The sequence below is a fragment of the Mus caroli genome, unplaced genomic scaffold, assembly GCF_978045245.1.
Source record: "Mus caroli unplaced genomic scaffold, Mus_caroli_1 scaffold_13, whole genome shotgun sequence".
In the NCBI taxonomy this organism is placed as follows: Eukaryota; Metazoa; Chordata; class Mammalia; order Rodentia; family Muridae; genus Mus; species Mus caroli.
In genome coordinates this window covers 25775345-25797472 of record NW_028227268.1, presented here as the reverse complement: position 1 = coordinate 25797472, position 22128 = coordinate 25775345, and the positions used below count along the sequence as shown (strand labels likewise).

At 42.1% G+C, this 22128-nt stretch overlaps 1 protein-coding gene across 3 annotated transcripts in view; it reads left to right on the top strand.

Moving 5' to 3' along the window:
• Skap1 (src kinase associated phosphoprotein 1) overlaps positions 1–22128 on the top strand; it is a 296507-nt gene that overhangs the window by 65132 nt on the left and 209247 nt on the right. For all 3 annotated transcript variants that reach the window (XM_029484147.2, XM_029484146.2, XM_085829237.1), the window contains exon 4: positions 10212–10313. In XM_029484147.2, the coding sequence (XP_029340007.1) occupies positions 10212–10313 (102 nt within the window). The remainder of the gene's footprint in view (positions 1–10211; positions 10314–22128) is intronic.

Sequence of the window (22128 nt, the reverse complement as noted above, 5' to 3'; positions counted from 1 at the left end):
AGTGCAGCTCGGGCTCTGGGTTTGGTCCCCAGAACTGCCAAAAGGAATCGTCTTGAGGTTTATTAAAACATAAAGGTTATTTTATTCTATCATGAGGCCCAGTAGATTATTGCATACGTTCATGTAGCTAGATGTAAAAACACACAAGCAATGAACTGCTTGCCCCCTCTGTTTTATTTCACGTTCATGCTTTACATGGGAAGAACACGGGTTTGAAGCAGATTTGAGTTGGAAGCCCAGGTCTTCATAAAAGCTCCATGAGGGTTGTCAAGCCCTTTAACTTCTGGAAGCATCCATTTGCTCTTCCATACAGTCTCACTATTATGGCTTCACTGTCCTGAGTTCTAATAACATGATAACCGGAGAACGGTGCCTGCCTTGTGGTAGCGAGTGGGGCTTTAAAGAGACAACAAGGATTATTTCATATATATCAAAATAAAGCTGAGCATGAGGATGCGTGTGCAGAGCTTTAATAATAAATGTTTCTTATCTTTCCATAAAACCGGTCTACTCCAGCTGAGCCGTGCCCTGGGACCCTGTAAGCACACACACGCCTCTGTGAGGTTTACAGTCATAGGGCAAGAGAACACAATTCTTGCCAGTAAGCCTATAGCGAGTGTTCAACTGATGGGCCTATTGCTCGTACAACGTCTGAAGCATGTGGGAAAAGACCACGCATACAGCTTCACTTCTTACCCCCAACCACCACAGACTTGAGATGTGTAGCTCTGACAACTACAAGAAGCAGAGCCGGAAAACAGCGAGGAAACACCATCTTTACACGGAGGGGCTGGGGGTAGGATTACCTTTGAAGTCTTGGAGAAGTGTTTTTGAATTAATGGAGTGTGCTGTGACTTTACTAAGTTCTATTTATGAAAATGCTCTTTGCCTCCATGCCAAGGGGCTTTAAGCACAGTCTTAAGAAGGATTTATACAAAGAAACACAGTCCAAATTTATGATGTGTTTGCAAATGTAAGAAAAAGTCTGCATTTACAGTATTTGTAATTTATTGGTGAGTGTCTTTCTACCACTCTCTCTGGAATGCTGGTGTTTTATAAACACGGGCACTGGTTACAGACAGTGACTGTCCTAACCTAGGCTACTTTTTAAAAGGGGATTCTTCTAGCATGTTTTCTATGTCTCCTGGGGGATTAATGAGGGAAATACACTCAGAACTAACGCCCCTGCCTTTGGCTTTGGTCCAGCCTTTTAGCATCAACAGTCTTGACAGGTTTTATGCCCTGACTTCTTTGGGGGCACTCCCCCCACCTTTCCATATTAGCTGCATTTTTAACACATTAATCTGTAGGAAGAGGATACACACACAAGCTGGCTTTGAAGTTAGTACTCAACTTTGATACCTTTTCAAATATTTTCCTTTCTTTTGCATCTACTGTTCAGGTTTTCAAATGAAATCATTCACTTTGAAATTAGTTTACTAATTTCACTGTCCAAGAGAATTGGATTTTTTTTTTTTAAAGTGAAGATATATGTCTGTATTCCGACAGCGAAACAATGTGCGTGCCTGGTGCCCAGAGAGGGCAGATGAGGATATTAGACCCCCATATGTAACTAGAGTTACAGACTGTAATGAGCCACCATGTGGATGCTGAGAATTGAACCTGAGTCCTCTGGGAGAGTACCTAGAGCTTATAACTACTGAGCCATCTCTCCAGCCCCATCTTTTTTTTTTTTTTTTTCCGTTTTGAAATCGGTACATTCCAAGATTTTTATGTTCCTTCTAAATGTGTATTCTGGAGTAGAAAATATTGAGACAAAAGAAAAAGTCACCCCCCCCAAAGAAACAAGCAAACCTAGCTTGATACTGGAAAGATAGCACAGCAGTTAAGAGCACTTCCTGCCCTTGCAGAGGACCCAGCTTTGCCTCCCAGTATGCCCGTCAGGAGGCTCACAACCAGGGTGGCTGAGGTGTCACTAACAGGAAAAGGACATTTATGTTATGGGCGAGGAGATTTATATGATGCATAAAATCAAACTTGCAGTTACTGCTGACTCTACTGAGGTCAAGAGGGGAAAAACCAATCTTGTGAACCCTCTCTGCCTTTGTCAGCTGATCTGAATGTAATACACACTTGCCAGCCTGGAAAGGTTACCGATCGTAACTCATCTCTAAAAAGATGTTTTCTGGCCGGATGTAGTGTTACACACCTGCAGTCCCAGTGCTTGGGAGACTGAGGTAGGAGATCAGATGTTCTAAGCCAGACTGGGCTACATGATGGGACTGTGTCTCAGTCCATCCATGCACCCATCCATCCATCCATCCATCCATCCATCCATCCATCCATCCATCTATCCATCCACCTAGCCAACCATAAATATCTTCCTAAACTTAGAAGCTTTAAATTCTACATCTATCTATCTATCTATCTATCTATCTATCTATCTATCTATCTATCGGTTATCTATCCATCTGTCTGTCTATTGTCTATTTATCTGTCTGTCTACCTATCCATCTTTATATCATCTTTCTATCTACCATCTATCTGTCTATCTATCTATCTATCTATCTATCTATCTATCTATCTATCTGCCTATCATCTATTTACCATCTATCTATGTATCTATTTATCTATCTGATATCTATCTATCTATCTATCTATCTATCTATCTATCTATCTATCTATCTATCATGCATTTGCATGTGTGTACTCATCAATTGCTGATACATGTGTATGTATATATCCGAATATATTCTTAAATATAACCATCTCAGTCTGTACAACGTTACTCCTGTGTCTGTTTCAGGGCTGACTGTTTGGTGCTGATAACCGTCTGGTGTGCTCTTCCCTGGAGAGGATCGTTTCTCCTGCTCTCAGCATTTTGTAGCTGCCTGCGGTTCTTTGTGTAGGGTTGAGGCCTTATATTATTTTTTAAAGTGTCTCAAATAGATGGGGTCCTGTGGGGTACTCTCCTGTCTAGGTGATTGACAGTCCATTTGGATTAACTCTTAAGGGACCAGACAACGGAATATTCTTTCCTTTACCAGAAAGCCTCTGGCTGCAGGATAACCAACGGATGCCTCTTACCCTTAAGATTTATACACTCTGTTTGTGCTAACAATGCTTCAGTAAAAATGACAGGGAGATGTTCCATCTGAAACTTCTGGTTCAGGGGACTGAACACTGAGTTGACAATGCTGTTTGCGGGAGGGCTGACTTGTTAAGGACTGACCGTACAGGTGCGGTGTTGCATGCATGAGCAGGAATCTCTGTTTAATCTTGGTAGGGGCACAGGAGTTGGGATCTTGTCAGTTTTCCATTACAGCCTTGGTGGTTACTGGAGGTCTGCATTAGTCACAGAGATAACTCACCTCTCTACTGTATGTCAAAAGCTGCTTTGCATTTTCAGGCTCCTGACTCTTACCCAAACTCTAGTCCTTAGTGTTCACTGTTTCATCCTTATCCCTTGGGCTCAGATCCAGCAGTGGCCTGAAAAAAGTAATATCTCATTCTTTTTTTTAAAGTGATTTATTATTTATATACATGTGTATGAGCCTGCATCAATTTATATGAATATGCAGGAGCTTGCAGAAACCAGAAGAGGGCGCTATATACCCTAGAACTGGAGTTACAGGAAGTTGTGAGCCACCATGTGGGTGCTGGGAACTGAGCTCAGGTTTCCTTTAGGAGTGGCAAGCGCCATCTCTCCAGCCCATCTCACTCTTTTTTAGCAAAAGACACTGGAAATGGAACTGGCCTGATCATTTCAAGAGATGTCTTAAGTCATGGAGCATAATAGACCCTGGAATGAACTGGGATTACAAAAAAAACCCAACAGTAACAAAATGTGGACTTCTATGTTTTCAAGCAACTTTCCTACTAGAATACTTAAAGCATGGTGATTCCAAGAAGAGAAGTGGCAGATTCCAAGCTGCTCTTAGGTATGGGCCACTTGAGCTTTTTATCTGTGTTGCAGGGTCAAAATGCCCACAATTCCATGTGATTGTACAGAAAAATACTTCAAAAATTCAGCATATTGATCTGACTAGGCCTGAAATAGTTGTATTACAGTTTGTGAGCATGGAATCCTTGCAAAAAAGAAAAAGATATTTTAAAAAGCCACCCCAGCAATGAAGAACTATACATTTGAACTGAGAATGAGGCTGCTTCCTTCCTAGTCACACGTGGAGTGGAATCGCTCCTGTAAGCTCACGTTGCTGGCTGTCATTCAGTATTCTTTGCCTTTGCATGATGATCATGATTTAGAAAGCACGAAGCCTTGGAGTCAGTGGGTTAGGGCAGAGCTTTAGAATCAGACAGGGCGGGGTCAAAGCCTGGCTTTCCCACTTCCAGTCACTTCTGAACTTTGGGTAATTTGTCAAGTTGTTTTATTTCTATATCACGGTTTCTTCATCTGTATCCTTTCTGGGATACTAACATGTCTCAGGGGGTACACCTGAAGAGCTTAGTCTAGAGCCTGTATAAAGTTCAGAATACAGCAAGTCGTTCCATTCAGTATTGTAGCTGACTGTCTCCTGCAAATTAACTCATGCTGAAAAGAAGTTGAATAGCTTTCAGTAAGAGTGAAGACAGAGAATAGAGTGGTCCAAAGAAAGCAACCACAGACCAGTAATTCTGGGTTACGGTTGCCTAGCGGCTGAACAATCAACATAATTGTGTTTATCTGTGTACCGCCAAATGCAGATTCACACAGTTTTTAAAAATTCTGTCAAGATCTCATTAGTAGTGAAAATATTCTAACTCAGCAGGTTCCATTTTGGTACCAGTGAGAACAACAGCAGGCAGTGGAATGTGCTCCAGTAAGGCTGGAACAGCCAATGACAGACTGTAGGTTGCTTTATGAAGTGTGTGTTGTCACATATACAATTATCTCGTTGTGTCTGTTGCTGCCAGCCCTTCAGTTTATTAACATACAGGAGCCCTTATCCAAAAATCTAAGCAGGGTTAAAGATCACAGAATTTTCCAGAAATGACTGGGGCAGGAGCAGAAGAGTTCATACTGTGTGTATCTGTCTGTCTGTCTGTCTGTCTGGATGGATGGATGGATGGATGGATGGCTCTGGCTCTGGCCCTGGCTCTGTGTATGCTTTTCTGTCTGTGTCACCCTGTTTCTACCTGTAAGTCTGTCTGTTATGATTGTCTTCCATTCTTTCTTTCCCTTTTTGAAAGAGCTATGCTGATGCTACGCACTGCAGCTCACCCTACTGGCTAAAATGAGAAACTGCACCACAAAGGACCATTTTCTTTAAAAGCGGGGGAGGGGCTACTTTGGAAGACAGTTTTAGCCAGTCCTCTCCAGTTTTCTGCTCGCTGGTTTGGTTCACTTGAGAGTATTATTAATCTGTGCTATCCTTTGGATTGCTAGATTCACAGGTGTTCCCTAGTGACTGTTCTCCGAGCGTCAGTTTGCTTCAATTTCTTATTATTTACACCATTCCATTCTTGCGCTATTCTTAGTGTGGCCATGTAATTAGATTGCAGTATTCAGAAGATAGAGAACTTGCACTCAGAACTCAAGCTCAGACTACTTGTCATGGAAGACCTAGTTGGAACAACTTTAAAAAGTGTAATAGATGGAAGCTTGCTTCAGCTGGATGGCTCTCATTCATTCTGCAGAGTTAATGACATTTGGTACTGTTACACTCACCGCCAGGGCCTTGGAGGCGAGGGGTGAGGGTGGCGGAGAATATGTATACATTGAGTTATGGATAGATAGAGCAGGAGGGAAAAGATGGGCAAGAAGTCAGACTACATAGAACAGAGAAGAATCTGAGACCTTCACTGTCCGTGGATTAATCGCAAGAACCAACCACGCAAGTCCAAATGGATATTTAGGAGTCGGTGAAGCCTCGCAGATGTTCTGTGGAAAACACCATTCGTTTTCTAATGCATGAGTTTGTGCAAAATGGTATATAATTTATACTGCAAGTATTGACAGATTCCCCTCCCCCGCTCCGACTTTGATGTCACAGGTGTGCTCGCTCAGTAGTATATTCACACGTGAATAACAGTTCACGTACCTGGTCACATCCATATACAGCACGTTTCTTTAGATCCAGAGGCTTAGATGAAGGTTACAAGGTGTCGCCATTTTGGTGGCACTACCAGAGTTCAGCTTTGGGAGCTGCATTAGTGTTAAATTGGTCTGGGAAAAGCTGGCCATATCAATGCTACCAAGCATGAACGCTAACTGGATTTGGATCAGGAAACTTTATTTATAGCATTTTAGTGAGGATTTATTAGTTTAAAGAGGGAGCCACATGCCTCGTGGGTTCTTAAATTTCAAATGGAGCAGGAAGTTCTTGTTCTCTTTTTAATGTCAACAGTCGTAACAGCAAAAAACAAAAACCACACAAAATTACAATTTCACACTAGTTTCCATTTCTATATATTATCCAAAGACATGAAAAAAAAAAGTCATAACAAAGCCAGGACTTTTTTTTTTAACCATGTGACACATGGTTGCTTACAGGTGACAAACAGATTTTATGAGAGCACACTCACAATTAATTGGAAGAGAGATAAACGGCAGAGACTTATACCGACATGAGAAAAACTAACGAGCCTTTATATATATATTGAGCAGAAAACGTGTCTTTATGTTTTATGTTATTTGTTCTTGTAATTCATTGCAATTTTTTAAATGCTCAACCTGTTTTCCTGTCTCTTTTCATCTCTTCGGTAAAATTGTCACCATGCCCTGGCTGTGTCCCCAGATAGCACCTGCAGGTTCAGAACTAGACTGGGTTGTCCAAAGACCTGCAAGGGGAACGTTGTGGTTCATTTTTCTCTGATTCCATTTGGAGTTGAATTAGTAGATGGAAGTTTTTAGCAGTTTAATTCACTCCTCCATAAAGTTTATGGAGCAGCAACAGCTGGTTGAATCCAACGCAGCAAAAGCCAACTTCCAGTGGCCAAGCCATTGTTTCCCAATTAAGGGGGAAAACTCATTAGCCGGTAATGAAAACACAGAATAAAAAAACAAACAACACAGAAACCCTGGCAAATAATTACCTTACACCTGATCCAGAGCTGTTCCATCTTCCTGCTCCAACCTCCGAAACTCCCAGCTTATCACTCTGCAAAGCATGGATGAAATTGAGTGTGGCTCTCAGAAAAGAAGAATAGAGAAATCACCCCCAGGATGGGCCCTCAGCACAGGTGCCCAGTGGAGAACCTGTCATTGAATATACCAAGGAGCGGATGAAGCACCCAATTCTTATGACACTTAGAATCGAGGAACAAATTACCAGCTAATGGCAGGTGAACCCCTGATAGAGTTCCCCTAGATCTTGTTTAGAAATACAAAAGAAAAGGCTGAAGGCAGCGGAGGTGATTAATGGAGATATAGTGTGTTAGAATATATATCTATAGAGAAATATATTGATTCCGAGTGAGTTGCAGCGGGAAGTGTGTCTCCAGCGGCAGAGGGGCTGGCCTGTGAGAAAGCCACTCTAAGCAGATGGAGTTCAAAGCCCTAATTGTTCAGCTGCTGAGTGGAAATGTCTGTCACTGTAGCTTGTGATCATTTATGTCTGATCCCACTGGATCCTAGTTGGAACGGGGACTGCGAGAGCGGCCGACGAGTCCAGAGAACGAGAGTGACTACGCTTTAAGGAAAAACCATGCCTTTTAACTTAAGCCCATCCAAAATGACCACAGTAATTGTCAATTCTATAAAACTTTTCACCCATGCATCTCAACTAGTTGTAATCATTTAATTACACCAGAGCATCTATTTTTATGCACCGTGATAGGCTCAATTCTGTGCAAGCCCAAGGGAGGTGAGCCACTGGATGTAACAGCTAAAACACTTATGACATCGTCGAGAACTAATCGCATTTAAGTGTAAGGCATATTTCTCAATGTTTTCCTCACCGGCAGCTGTCTGTCATGCTGACGCAGGCTCTGTAGGAAGTGCTGAGCTATAATCCCTCCTTGCTGCATATGAAGACGGTGGGGGGGGGGGGCACAGGCACCCATGGTACCCAATGCAATGGAGTTGCTTAAAGTCAACCTGTGTAACTATCCCGAAACCACTGGGATCACATGGAAGTGACTGTACTTCTGAAGTGAATAAATCAAGTGGCGGCTCCCGGCAGGTGTTGAGGGTGAGAGTTTTAGACAAGGCAGCTGTGAATCCAATCTGTGTGCTGGACTGGATCTTAGAACACAAAGAAAGGCAGTAATGAAAAGTTCCAAGCAGTACAAATAAAGATTGAACGTAGCAATATTAATTTGCTGGTTTGGCAGATAGATTTCACTCACGGAAGAAGCTGGCACGGAGGAAGGCTAGAGGAAGGCTGTCTATAAGCTATGTCATATCTCCACAACACTTTTATAAAACTTATTTTAAGGATGGGCACCGTGGTGTGTGCCTTTAGTTCCAGCACTTGGGAAGCCAGGGTAGGAGAACCTCTGTGAGTTGGAGACCAACCTGATGTACACAAGCAGGTTCCAGGATAGCCAGGACTATACAGAAAAACCATGTCTCAAAACTAAACAAAAAACAAAATATAAAAAAATTTAAAAACAATTTTTGCAAATCCCAAACAAATCCAAAAATGTCCCCTGGTCATCATAATCTTTTAGATGTTAGACTGGAGAGGGTGGGCTCCTCCACTTGGTGGTTTTATCAGGTATACAAAGCAAGCAGAATGATGGCTGAACAGAGGTGTTTAGTATATCCTATAAATGTTAAATTTTGACTGGAACATATACTATTTTTACAAAGGTTTTCAATTTGCCTCCAAAATGAAAACCCCTTTCACTACTGCAGGTCCGCTTACAGTTTTCTAGCCAGGCAGTTCATTTACATCCTTGTTGATAATGTGATTTCAGCGGCTCTGCCACGGTGTAAAATTTGAGTGTTTTAACCCTCTGTCCAGTATCTGAGGTTTTTATTGGATAGCAGTCGCACGGGGATGCTTACACGCTCGAAGCTTGGGAAACGTTTTGTCAGGCTTTAGCTAGCCACTGCCGTGTCAGGTAGAAGAATTTTTTTCCCCTATAATAAACTCTATAGTTTATTTTAAAGTCCTATGCATGCAGATGCTCTGGGTATTTGAAAACAAGTCTGGTTTGTGGAAAGAGAAGACCACAGTCATTTTTTTTTCAAATCATTTTATCTCCTCCCAGTCCTTATAGTTTAATTGTAGGAAATAAACCTTTAAAGCCAAGCAATACAGATTCCTTGCAGGTTGTTTGGTTTCAGTGTTCCCTAGTTGGAATCCTGGGCCAAAAAGCACTACAGTGTTTACTGAGATTAGCATTGGTGATTTCCTTTGGAAATTAGTATCTGAGAGAATATTAAATTCAGTTGAAAAATCCCGTTTTCATGTTTGTGAAATGAACCAAGCAGCTGCCGGCGCCTCTTCACCAGCAGGCATGTACCTCTGTTTGGGGGATTTTTTTTTAAAGGAAAACAATTTGCAATGCTTTCATTTTCTTCCGGTTTCTGAGTGAGCAGACATCCTCTGCCTGAACCTTTTAAAGCATCATAATAGCACTGGCCACTTCTACAAAATACAATTCAACATAAGTCGAAAACACCCGAAAGAGATTAGCGATGTTTTAATTGCATAATTCAGTATTGTATATACATTACCTTTTATCAAAGTCATTTTGCAGAACAAATATTACCTTCCTCTGGCTTTTGGAGTCCCTGAGAGAGGTTGCTCTCAGGCTGTAAACCAGAATTAGAAGAGCGAACTTTATTAAGGTTGCAAAACAAGGAGTGATTTCAATAGGAATAGAATCCAGTCTGGGTTCTCTCGGTTTACGGCTCTGATTTTTCAGGGTAGGAGAGAGTACTGACCTTGCTACATTATATTCTGTAGAGAAGATTAGGCCTTTGTATCATTCCTTCCATTTCATTTAGAAATGGGAAGAAAAAGAGGCCTTCAGGGTAAAGGTAATTCACAGAGATGTAGAATATATGAAAACAAATTTATACAGCTAGGTTTTCATTTTAAATGTGACAGAGAAATTACTCTTTTGTGGCGAAAGGTCTTCCCATGCTACCAGTTGCTTAGTGCTAGTGTGGAAGGTTTCACACACAGGTAAGTTGGTTCTTAAAGTTGGTTCTCTGTCATCTCTCTCGTGCTAGTGGGAGTGGCCACGGACATCAAGTAAGGGATGCTGCCATCTTTGCAAGCACCTGAAGACACCTGTAAATGTGCATATCAAGACGTCCAGTGGATGACTTGATTTTCTTTCTCAACCCTCAGGAGGTGACCTTGGCCAGGACAGCTCTGATGACAATCTGAGTGGGACTCACGGCCCACCCCTCACGTCAGAAGCATCCTTTTGGTCAGATTATCAGGACGAGGGTGAGTGTCACCTCTCTGGGTATTCCTGCCTGCCTTTTCAGTGGCCCTCTCTGCCTCTTGTCCTTTGGTTTCCAGCAATGGCTTTTCTGTGTTGGTGAGCACTGGTGGGCAAAGAGCACCTACTTGCTTTGCTGTGGTGCTCATCCCCTTGGGTAATTTAGTGTTCCCACAAGTTAACATATTTAGAGAAACACTAACTCCACAGGGGAAGACATCATTATTGATCTTTGTGTAAAACAGAAGCTCACAGAGTATGAGGGAATTTTAAGACCACAGGGCCCAGTTTTTCCCATCCTTTTAGATCTTTTGGCTTCACTGAGATGCATGGGAGTTCGGGAGTTGGGATCCGTGCTCACCAACAATTGGGTTATTAATTTATTGTGAGGTATTTGAGACCTTTGAGCCTGTTTACTGTATCATCTCACCTGTACTCACACACCTCTGGCTAAAACCGGTTTTGCTCACGGGAAAGCCAAACGGACTCAATGCAAATCTCCCCACAGTGTCACTTTTATTTGAATTTTTGTAAATTGGAGGACTTAGAGAATTTCGTTGTGATAAACATCTTTTAAAGCATATATAACAGCAGACAACACAGAATGCAAAAATATCCACGGATTTCAGGTCTATTAGTTTAGAGATTGCGGCCTGGTGGCTGCCAGCTTCTGCTGCAGGCTTAGATTTCCCAGCGGTGGGAGGTTGCTGGGCTCTCCTGGCATCCGGCCACAGGAGCAGGAGGTTTGAGCATCTCTGTGTGCACAGTGTTCTTATCAAACTCTCTCATGCCTTTCCAGTGGGAGGAAAGGCTGAAGATGTTCCTGAACCAAGTAGTAAATGGGAAACTTATTATCCTTAGGGGCTGGGAATAAAGTTGGTAAATTATTCCTTGTTTCTTTTTATGGATCCAAATTCTTCTGGGTTTTTTTTTTTTGTTTTGTTTTGGTTTTTTTTGTTTTGTTTTGGTTTGGTTTTGGTTTTTTTTTTTTTTTTTCTAAATTTCAAGAAGGTACTGTCCCTATTTTCTCTCTCTTTACCTATTCATCACTTGCTTTCTTTCAGTCTGTTTTGATGACCCTTATATTTCTCTTTCATTACATTGATACCTCCCACCTCAGAGCAATGGATTGAGTTGCATAGGAATATTTTTTTGTCTGGCTTGAGCTTCCTGTGGTAGTAAAGTGAGTGGTACCCACACGCTTAAAGCTGGTAAGGCCCACTCAGCTGCAGGTGTTGCGCTAGAAACACTGGGCTGAAAGCTTAATAATTATCTTGGTAGCTGACTAATAATTGTAGAAAATTAACAGTGCAAAACGTGAAGAAACTAACCTTCCACTTGGCTTTGATTAATCGAATGCTTGACAGAATCAGAACAATGGTTCTTCGTTAATTCATAGGTCACCTGCTTGGTATTTCCAGCTTTCCAAAATACAGCTGAGAGCACAATAAGTAAGCCAGAAAGACCTCGGAGCAGAAATAGATGTCGATGAATTCCTGAATTCCGGGTTAATGCTTGGCTTTCTTATTCTCAGGAGTGGCTCCGAGGCCCTCACTGGGGGGAAAACCTTTCTTTCCTTAGGAATTAATCTGTATTACAGTGTTTTAGTTTCTCAGGCCACAGTAGAGCTTCAAGTTAGTAGAAGGGACACTGTGAGCTGAAGGTCCTGGCAGACAACTATTTGGGAGGATCTTGAGTTCTAGGCTAGGCTGGGCTGTAGCAAGACCCTGTTTCAGAAAAAAAAATGAGGAAGAGAAAGAGGAGGAAGAATAGGAGGAGAAAGAATCTGGAAAAGGCATCAACTAAAACTCGACCCTGAAGGTAAAGAGTAAACTAGGAAAACCAGAACCTAGAAGCTGGGCTGTCGCTCAGTGTAGGATACTCGCCTAACATATGCAAGGCCTGTTTTGATCCCCAAGACAGCAAACGAACAAATAAACAAACCAGCAACAAGCAAAACAAAGCAAAACAAAAACATACAAAAGAGAGTTCCTAAAATAAATAGAACAGTACACAAAAAGGTAAGGTCTTTAGGTAAAATTTGTACAGAAATTTATAAAACTAAACCATAGCAATCTGGGACTTACTTGTGTCCTAGAAAGAGACTGCTCACATTGTCCTTACCTACCCCCCCCCAGCCCCCATGTCCTAGAGACTGCTCACATTCTATCCCAGATGAATCAAAATGCTGAATTCAAGCTGGCAGGTACTGATCACTTCCTATGTGGCTTGACTTTGTGTCCTGAGCACCTCTGATACATCGGTTAGCCCTCACTGCAGCTCCGAGAGGTAGATGTTAGCATTTACCTTCATCTTACAAATGAAATCCTGGGACCTGGCGGAGGTAACTCACCCCCATCCCACCACTGTTGGGTAGGGGGACCGTGATTTGTACCTGTTGTGTTGGTTTCAGAAGCCCTGCTGCTAACCTAGCTACTGTTGTAACTCCTGCCCCATCTAAGTTATCCCTAAAGATGGAGCTGCCTTGTAGATATTTTGGCTCAGATGATATAAGCAGTACATTTAATGCTTAAAATATTTTCATAAGCACCCGGGGGGTGAAGGGAATGACTCACTTGGTAAAGTGTCTGCTGTGCAGGTGTTAGGACCTGAGTTTAAACACCCAGCACCTACATCAGGGAGCAATCCATGGCTGTAATTCCAGTGGTCAGGGTCGGGGAGGGGGAACCAGGAAGATCCTGGCGCTCTCTGGCTAAATCAGTGGGCTCCAGGTTCACTGAGAGACCCGGGCTCAAAAAGTAAGGTGGAGAAGCAATGAGAAAAAACCCTTGATGTCAACCTCTGGCCTCTGCATGAATGTGCATCAGGTGGTGGAAGCAAGTGTTCAACTGTGTGCACATGTGCACACACACACACACACACACACACACACCTGCACACACAAACACACACATACACAAACACATGCACAAGCATGAACCCCACATAAATACAACTCTTTTTTGTGTTAAACATAGCTGAAATGTAAAGGTTTGCGTTGGTGGATCTGGGATTATAGTTCATGGAAGAACACTTGCTTAGCTCCTGTGTGTGAGACCGGGCATTGTATCGGCAACACTGAAAATAAAAATCATGTTAAAAGAAGTATACTTACATGTGGAACATTCCAATGTGGAAAACTGTTTCATAAACACAGAAAGAGAGGCTGAGATGGCTCAGCAGTTAAGAGCACTGTTCTTCCTAAGGACCCAAGTTTGGTCCTCTCCCCCCGTCTCCCCAGGCATCCCCACACATGTGGTATACACCCATGCATAAATATATACATACAACACACACATGTACACACATGTCTACAAATAAATCAAATACTAAGGAAGAATTTCCCAAAAGAGAAGTTAATTATATTAGCAATACTAAGATCTTCCAAGATTTTCTGGTCTTTCACATCAGCACATGAAAGGTAAAGCCACCCCTACCCACCAAGTGACACAGTTAACAGCAGAGATAGAGACAGATGCATGAGTCTGTGTTAGAAACTTCACGATAGCCCGACATGATGTTTGCGTTTCTGCAAACCAGTGAATCTAAAACACAACGAGAGCTCTTGATGTGTAACAGGCAAGATGGATGCTGCCATCCTCTGAGGGTCAAACATGCATAAATTTCCTGTAAAATTGAGGGAGGGCATATAGAGAGCCTTGAACTTGGGGTGAACTTTGAGATTCTGTTTAGTTACGTTTAGCGTTATAGAGATCACTAATGCATTGTGCCATGTGTCTAACAAGGCCTACTTAGAGATTCCAAGGCACCATGGGAAGGATAAGCCTTGTAAAGGCAGACCGGGCTCCTGTCCTCATGCCTCACCGCCTCCCTCGGAGACACATGGTCACTCAATACTAATAGACACAAAGGCGGTGCCCCCCATTTGCTGGCAAGACAGCAGCAGACATACTTTAGGAAGAAAATAGGTTTAACTTGCTCTGAAGTGACATTTATTTTAAGCTTTTGGAATTTTATCTGTACTAGAAGCCATCAAAATGTTTTAGCTTTGTTTTCTTCTACCCCTCAAGTCAGAACAACATTCTTAACTTAGAATTATTAAGGGACACGCAGCCTGACTGGCTGCCCACAGCTTTACTGATAAGCAATAACCATGATGCATGTCATGTTTGGGTCATGCCTTGTGGAAACTACAAAGAGTCCTAGGAAAGCATGGAATTTTGCCCAGTTGCACAGGAGACAGAGAGAGGCAGAGACAGAGAGACAGAGAGACAGAGAGAGACAGACACAGAGACATAGAGAGAGACAGACAGACAGACAGACAGAGAAACAGAGAGATAGACAGAGAAACAGAGAGACAAAGAGAGCAATACAGAGACAGGCAGAGATAGAGAAAGACAGAGACACACAGAGAGACAAAGAGACAGAAATACACAGAGAGAACAGAGACAGAAAGACAGAGACAGAGAGATATAGACAAAGAGAGACAGAGACACAGAGAGACAGAGACACACAGAGAGAGACAAAGAGGCACAGAGACACAGAGACAGAAACAGAGAGACAGAGAGAGGCAGAGACAGACATACAGAAACAGAGAAACAGGAAGAAACAGAAAGAGACAGAGAGATAGACAGAGACAGAGACAGAGATAGACAGAAACAGACAGAGACAGAGAAAGGGGCAAGGTAGAGAGGGAAGGAGGGATGACAGAAGGAAGGGAGAAAGGGATAGATAGAGAACACCAGCTATAGACTAAACCATGCATAGAGTTGAGAGTGTATTGCTACCTGATTGCAATTCTGCTTTCCAGTGTGAATGCCCAGAATCCCTGGCAGGCTCTATCCTGTGGCGAGACACTCACAGACCATAGCTCTGCCACTGGGAAGGAGGACTTGCTAACAGGGACTGACATTTAGATTTCTGAACTGAAAGCCTAGTTTCTTCCATTGGGAAGGGAAGAAAACGTTGCATACGGCATCTAACCAAACCAGGGATCAGGCAACTCAGTAACAGAATAAAAAGCAATCTCCCGAGAACTCCCATATCTCGTTTATTTTAGTGTCTAAAATCTAGAGTGGATTTCAATGCATCAATAAACCGTCCTCATTAGGATAAGGGAGAACTGCCTTCGACACTCTTTTAAGGCTGGGTTAGGGAAACCCTTAGGCTATCAACAGGGCACAGTGACTCCTTCTGGAAGAAAGAAAAAATAAAATTGTTTTAATAGAAATTTTAAAACCTGCAATGATGAGTTATTTATTCTACATGATTGTATTCTAATTAGAGGAAGAGATTGGACAGATAGATCTGTAAAGAACTGAGAATGTATTTACAGCTTATTTTACCCAGGACCGTCAGGAGGTCAGAGAAAGTTCTTCATGTCTTTGCTGAGTGAGAGACAAGTTAGAAACCTAAGCTCTGCAACACTGTTGCGGAACAGTGGAAACCACAAAAACTAACCGATGAAATCACTGCATGCTTGCTTTATAAGAAACTGCAAATTTGGTCAAGCAGCAATGGTGGGCGTCTTCAGCCCCATGCTTTTTTTAAAGCACATTTGGAATGAAGAATGTTCTGGAACTGGGTTTTACCAGTGTGGCTCTCAGCATCTCTTAACTTTAAATTCTTCTGCTTTCATCTAAGTTCCGAATGCAAGTCGCGTTGGGATTTATGGCTGTGAACAACAGGCCCAGGGATTCAGAGCACCTTGCCGCACATGTGTGAGGCTCTGGGTTCTGTTCTCAGCCTTAGAAATAAGGAAGACTATAAACAACAATAGACCCGATTGTGTTGGTTATTGTGGATTTAAATTTCATCATCATCATCACCATCACCACCATCATCATCATCACCACCACCATCATCATCATCACCATCACTACCCACAGTGCTGAGGATCAAACCTTAGGCCTTGAATATTTTTGGCTGGTGTTCTACCACGGAGTTTGCTTTCTAGCACTTTTCATTTTTCAAGTATATATATCTATATATCTATATATCTATATATATATATATGTGTGTGTGTGTGTATACATATATATACATATATACATACATATATATATATATATATATAGAGAGAGAGAGAGAGAGAGAGAAGAACTGAATATATATTCAAACTATTATTGATACTGTGAAGTGAAAATAAAGGTTTAGAGCTGGGTATGGTGGCACGCATCTGTAATGGCAGTACCCGGAAGACAGAGGCAGGAGGTTAACCATATAGGGCCTTTGAGGCCAGCCTGGGCTACATGGGGCCTTGCTTTAAAAAAAAAATGGTGACCTTTGTCCACCCACCATGTGGATGTATTGCTGCAGAGAAGGAAAATGAAGTTTTAACACACTGACTAGATGTTTGTAAGTGAGAGTCAAGTTTGTGCCGCAGTTTGCTGTGTTGAAGTGAGTTCAGAGCGTCGGAAGGCGTGGGGAGGATTCTTCAGCTCCGAGGGAGGAGCAGGGAGGACTGTTCCCGTCACCTTTCAGGTAAAGAAGTGAGGTTTAGAGAAGGCTGGGGATTTGGCTGTAGATGACAGACACATCGAGATCAGGTAGGGGTCGGGATCACTCGGATATCTGTCTGTTCTTTGGGCTTTCCAGTTCATTCTCCTAACCACTTTATCCCATTCATATAAGGTTAACTTGTAAACAGAAATATCCAGAGCTGAAATGTCACCTGTGACTTCAGCTTTGTGAGCACGGCACAGAATTCAGTGTGTGCTGCCCGCATTATAGTTCATAGTTCCATTCTGTATTTTGTAATTCCCTTTATAAGATTAGCATTTAAATGTATGTGTTTATTTAGAAGCATCTGCGATGTTTTTGTCATGGATTTAAAAATACTTTTTAAATCCATGACAAAAACATCACACACACACACATACACACACTCATACTATACGTATATGTGTCTATATATATCCCCCTATAAATACTATGTATACTATATATGGGGATTATATATATATATATATATATATATATATATATATATATATATATGGGGAGGGGGACTGGTGTGTGCATGTGAGTGCAGGTGCCCATGGAGGCCAGAAGAGGGCATTGGATGCTCTGTAGCCAGAGTCACTGGCAGTTGTGAGCCACCAGACAAGGATGTAGGAAACTGAACTCAGGTCCCCGGTGAGATCAGTACATCTCTGAACCGCTGAGCCACCTCTCCAGCCCCTTTGTTAAGGTTTTTATTTTAACTGTTCTGTTGTGGGTTCCAGAATTTTGTTTTTAATCCCTCTGTTTTATGATTGAATTGTAATTTTATTTCCTTCCTGTCTGAGATCACAGCCTGTGTTGTTTTGATTCTTTGTACATCGTGGAGACTTTACTCAAATCGCTGCAGTCATTTTGCATTTCAAGGCCGAGTTTTCTCTTCAGGTATTGGTTAAATATATTCTTCCCGGTTTTGTCTATACAAACAGTATTCTTTGGTTCTTTTGTGGCCTCAATTTTCTTTTATCTGTTGAGCCAGTCGTGCTAAGATCTCCAATTGTAGGCTAGAGAGATGGCTCAACTGTTAAGAGCACTGACTGCTCTTCTGAAGGTCCTGAGTTCAAATCCCAGCAACCACATGGTGGCTCACAACCATCCGTAATGAGATCTGACTCCCTCTTCTGGTGTGTCTGAAGACAGCTACAGTGTACTTAGATATAAAAATAAATAAATCTTTTAAAAAAAGATCTCCAATTGCAGCTGTAGGTCGTTGCATTTTCTCAAAGTTATAGTTCTATAAAGAACTCAAATCGTCGGAGCCTATTTCCTCCTAATGAGCTCTGAAATCCTACCTTCTGAGCATCTACTTCGTCTCTGTGTCATAATTCCCACTCACTAAGCCAACTCTGCCATCTCAGTCTGGTAGGCTTTGTACTCAGGGTGTGTGAAAAATGTCCCCCCCCCAAGCCGTGCTCACATCTCCTTAGTTGTAAGTATTTAAGGACCAATTTTAGTGTGGGAACGATGCGGGTTCGCTGAGTAAACAGTGAGCACCCTATAAGGTTTACTGAGGTATGTGAATTAATGATGCAGGACTTAGAGGCAAATGGCCTCATCCGTCAGGATAAGTCTCTCCATAACTTGGGAGGAACATGTGTGTAGAGACACTTCACTTGAAATGTTAGAAGCCTATCGTCTGTCGAGTCAGCCATTGCTTCCCCAGTGCCAATAATACTCAATACCTCAGCACGCACAGCTCCTTAGAAGACAGGAAGGAATAATAGGCTGAGAGAGTAAGCAGTTTCCTTTCCCTTGGTGGCATGAGGGACTTGTGTGTGTGTGTAAATTAGTGAACTGTGTGAACATGTTTAGAGTTTTTAGGTGTTTTAATCCTATAATATGAAGATAGGGAAAGGGTTCAACATGGGCTCTCCCCTACATGTCTGTAAATAAATCCACATGCACGCATACCTACACTCATATAAACATTCATCACATTTTCATTTTATTCTCCAGACAATTGCGTTCATCTTGGTTGTTAGCTAGACGCTGTCTTTCCTTTGAGGCTCTTGCTGGGGAGGCACATAGAAGTCATTTACATGACTGTAACCTGGGGACCCAAGAACACACCCTCTAGAGAAAGCCCCTCCCCCCCAACCCCGTCTGATGACCATGGAGGGTTTCTGAACAAGTCTCTTGTAGACTTCAGGTGAGTCCTTCTGATTTTAGATCACTGAGAGACATTAAGGACCCAGTGTTGAGTTAACTGTGATAAGGGTAAGTAAGCTGTCACTCACGATCGTAGTGGCCTTCCTCATGAAGACAAATGCCTCATTGGATCTAAGGCATCTCGTCGTTTATGTAGTCTGGTATAAATCACAGATGAAGATGACAAACGGGGTTTCAAATCTGACAGTAATTTATATAACGTGAACAAATGATTTCCATGGATTATACATGTTTCGTGAAGAATTAAAAAACAATAACAATTATCTGTCTATGAACAACCCATTTTTCATCCTTGAGCCCAGCATCTCTTGCTGCGGGCGCATGTTTAAACTCTAACCTTCTTCGGTGCCCTTTAAACACTCTCTCGCGTGTTGGTTCCAGGCTGTCGTCCACGGTGCTGCTTTTCCTAGAACACAAACAAATCAGAAACTTACAAAGGTAATCCAAGTTTCTACAGGAAATGATGGCATTTCAGATTCCGAAGATGCCTGGCAGTCACCTGGTGGAATCGTGTTTCACCAAAGAGGAGACCTAAGGAGCGAAGTTCCTCCGTCTCATTGCAAGTGACAAGGGTGGTGTGGGGAGAGTCTGTCTGTGTTCACCCATGTAGATCCCCCTCACCTGTGGAACTTCCCTCATGTGCACAATCCCAGCATGCTCTACGGGTGATACTCAAAAAGTCTTGCAAGGCTGGTCCTGGCTCTTAAGTTATTTTTCTGAAGTTTCAGTGAAATTCTTCAGACATGAGCATCTTTCATCTAGATGTTCATAATCTTTTCCCAAAGTGACTCAGACAGGTATATTTTATAAGCATTCTCAAATGCCCTAACATATGCTAACACATCTGTAGATAAAACACAATGAGTCCCTGAATTGATTTGACATTAGACCAATGAGTTATCTTTTAAGGCCCTGGGTTCATTTCATAGATTTTAATATACTACTAATGAAGGGTTTGTTATTGAATATCTCTATTATCAAATACCCTTATTCGGGCATGGGCTTAGCACACGGGATCTAAAAGGGAAGTAGGATGTGAGTCCTTCCTGTAGGGAACCAGTCACTTAGCTGAAGAGAAGAGCTTTAAATTTCCCCCACCATGCAGTGTATGACACACAGTCAAGGGTTTTTGATGCTTGGCCCTGCAGTGTTCTGGGAGAAATTGAAAGGAATATTTGACTTCTGGCCAAAGTGGTTTTGGAAGTCTTTTCCAGAAAGGTCAAACATTTATTGGGCTTGTCCTCCAATTAATGGGAGAACAGTCACAACTTTTAAGTGCGAGGGGCTGATTTTTCAAGAGTGATTTGGCAGAGGAGATTGTTTACACAATGCCTGGAGTATTTTTTGTTTCTCTCCAAATTCTAAACTCATCAACAAGTAACAAGTTTAATAGTGATGACTTCCTCGTACAATAAATAACTATTAAGGACGCCAGTGTGGTCACTTGGGTGGTGGCAGACTCACAGGGTTTCAGTTGCTACTGCATGGTGTTGTTCGTGCTTTGTGTAGACACCAATCAGAAGCAGGGAAGGCTCATGTCTCTACAGGCTGTTGATTGCAGAATCTCATACACCATGCCTAATTGTCTTGTTCTCAAAGTCTGTGAATGCAGTGTGGCTCAACATAGCACTTGCTTTGCAGAGACAGTCTCACCACCCCAGGGTTTGTTATTGCGCCCATGGCAATCATGTTTAGAATTCTAAAGCCCTCAGTATCATCGTAACTACTAGACTGTCCTTCTCCAAGTTCCACATTGGCCATTTTTACTTCCAAGTCTAATATTCGCATACATTTAGAAAAATTTAGTTTGAGCACAAATGACTCCCCAAGGTCATATATACATACACATACATACACACATGCACATATACATATATTCAGCTCTTCATACTTTTGGCAGTCATTGCTTCCCTGTTTGCCATAAATTCTTTTGACCTAAGATTCAAGCAGTAAAAACAGAATTTCTTTGGTCTGGACATATAGCCCAGGGATAGAGCCTTTGCCTAGAGTGGACGAGGCCCTGGGTTTGATCTCTAGCACAGTGAGGGAGAGAGAGACAGAGACAGAGATCGGTTAACTAGTACTGAAACTCTGGTTAGACCATAATCTTATGGTGGACTATGCAAAGATGGTTGGATTCACAAACTCTGTTCCCTGTCTGCTCTAGCCTGCTTTTCAGATTCTAGAATCCATGCCCCCCCCATTTTAATGTTGTGCCCTAAGGGACTTGAGCCCAGATACACTAGCAAGAAATAGATCCTATTAGGCAGAATAGGATCTCTGGCTTGTAAAATATTGGGATTATTTTAGGGGAAATTGTTTATTCAGGGGACATTTGCAGATTTTTTAAAAAAAATAATAAAGTGTTAGCCTGTAACTTACATGGCACTGCATATTTTCATAGAATGATTGGAATGTAGGCACAATTTTATAATTATGTCATTTCACAATGAAGCCTTGGATTTTATTCTATTAGCATGGGGTTAACTGCTGTCATGTGCTCGCCTCTCTACAGACAATCACTGTCATCCCAGAAAGACATTCTCCAACACCTAGCAACAGACTGAAACCTAGAGACTGTCAGAGCTCAGGGTGGGGAGTATCTGGGTTATCTGATGTAGCCCGTCTAATGAATTCACATCATTCTTGCTAATATCTCATTTAATTAATTATCAAATATAGCCATTACAGTTTGGGTCTTTCCTTTGCAGGACATCTTTCCCGCCCAACTATTATTGGTAATTTATCCTTCATGTCTTCCCTAAACTTTCCCTTCCTTGGTTTCAGGCCATTGCTCTTTTCTATACCATCTTCTGAGACTGAATAATTCCCCTAATTCATTTATAGTGTTACCTTTAGAAGGTATTAAAGACAGCGAACATTTATCCCCAGGGTCTTCCCTTTTCCAAACTGCATAAATTTCAGTTCTAGCAGTCCTTAGCTTCCTCTGCCCTGTCATACCCTCCAGTCACTGTGTATTTATCACATGCCTTGATATTTTCCATTCCAAGGGGATCACCTCACCAAGAGAGCTGCCTTTCGGAGAGGGGAGGGCTGGAGAGTAAAATCTTACATTAAGCACTAGAAGCTGGAGCGTTGTTTTGATGCTGGCGCCGGCGATCATCTGGAGAGCACACTCGTACAGCGTGTGCTGTGGCATATGCTGCGATATATGTATATTTTAATGCC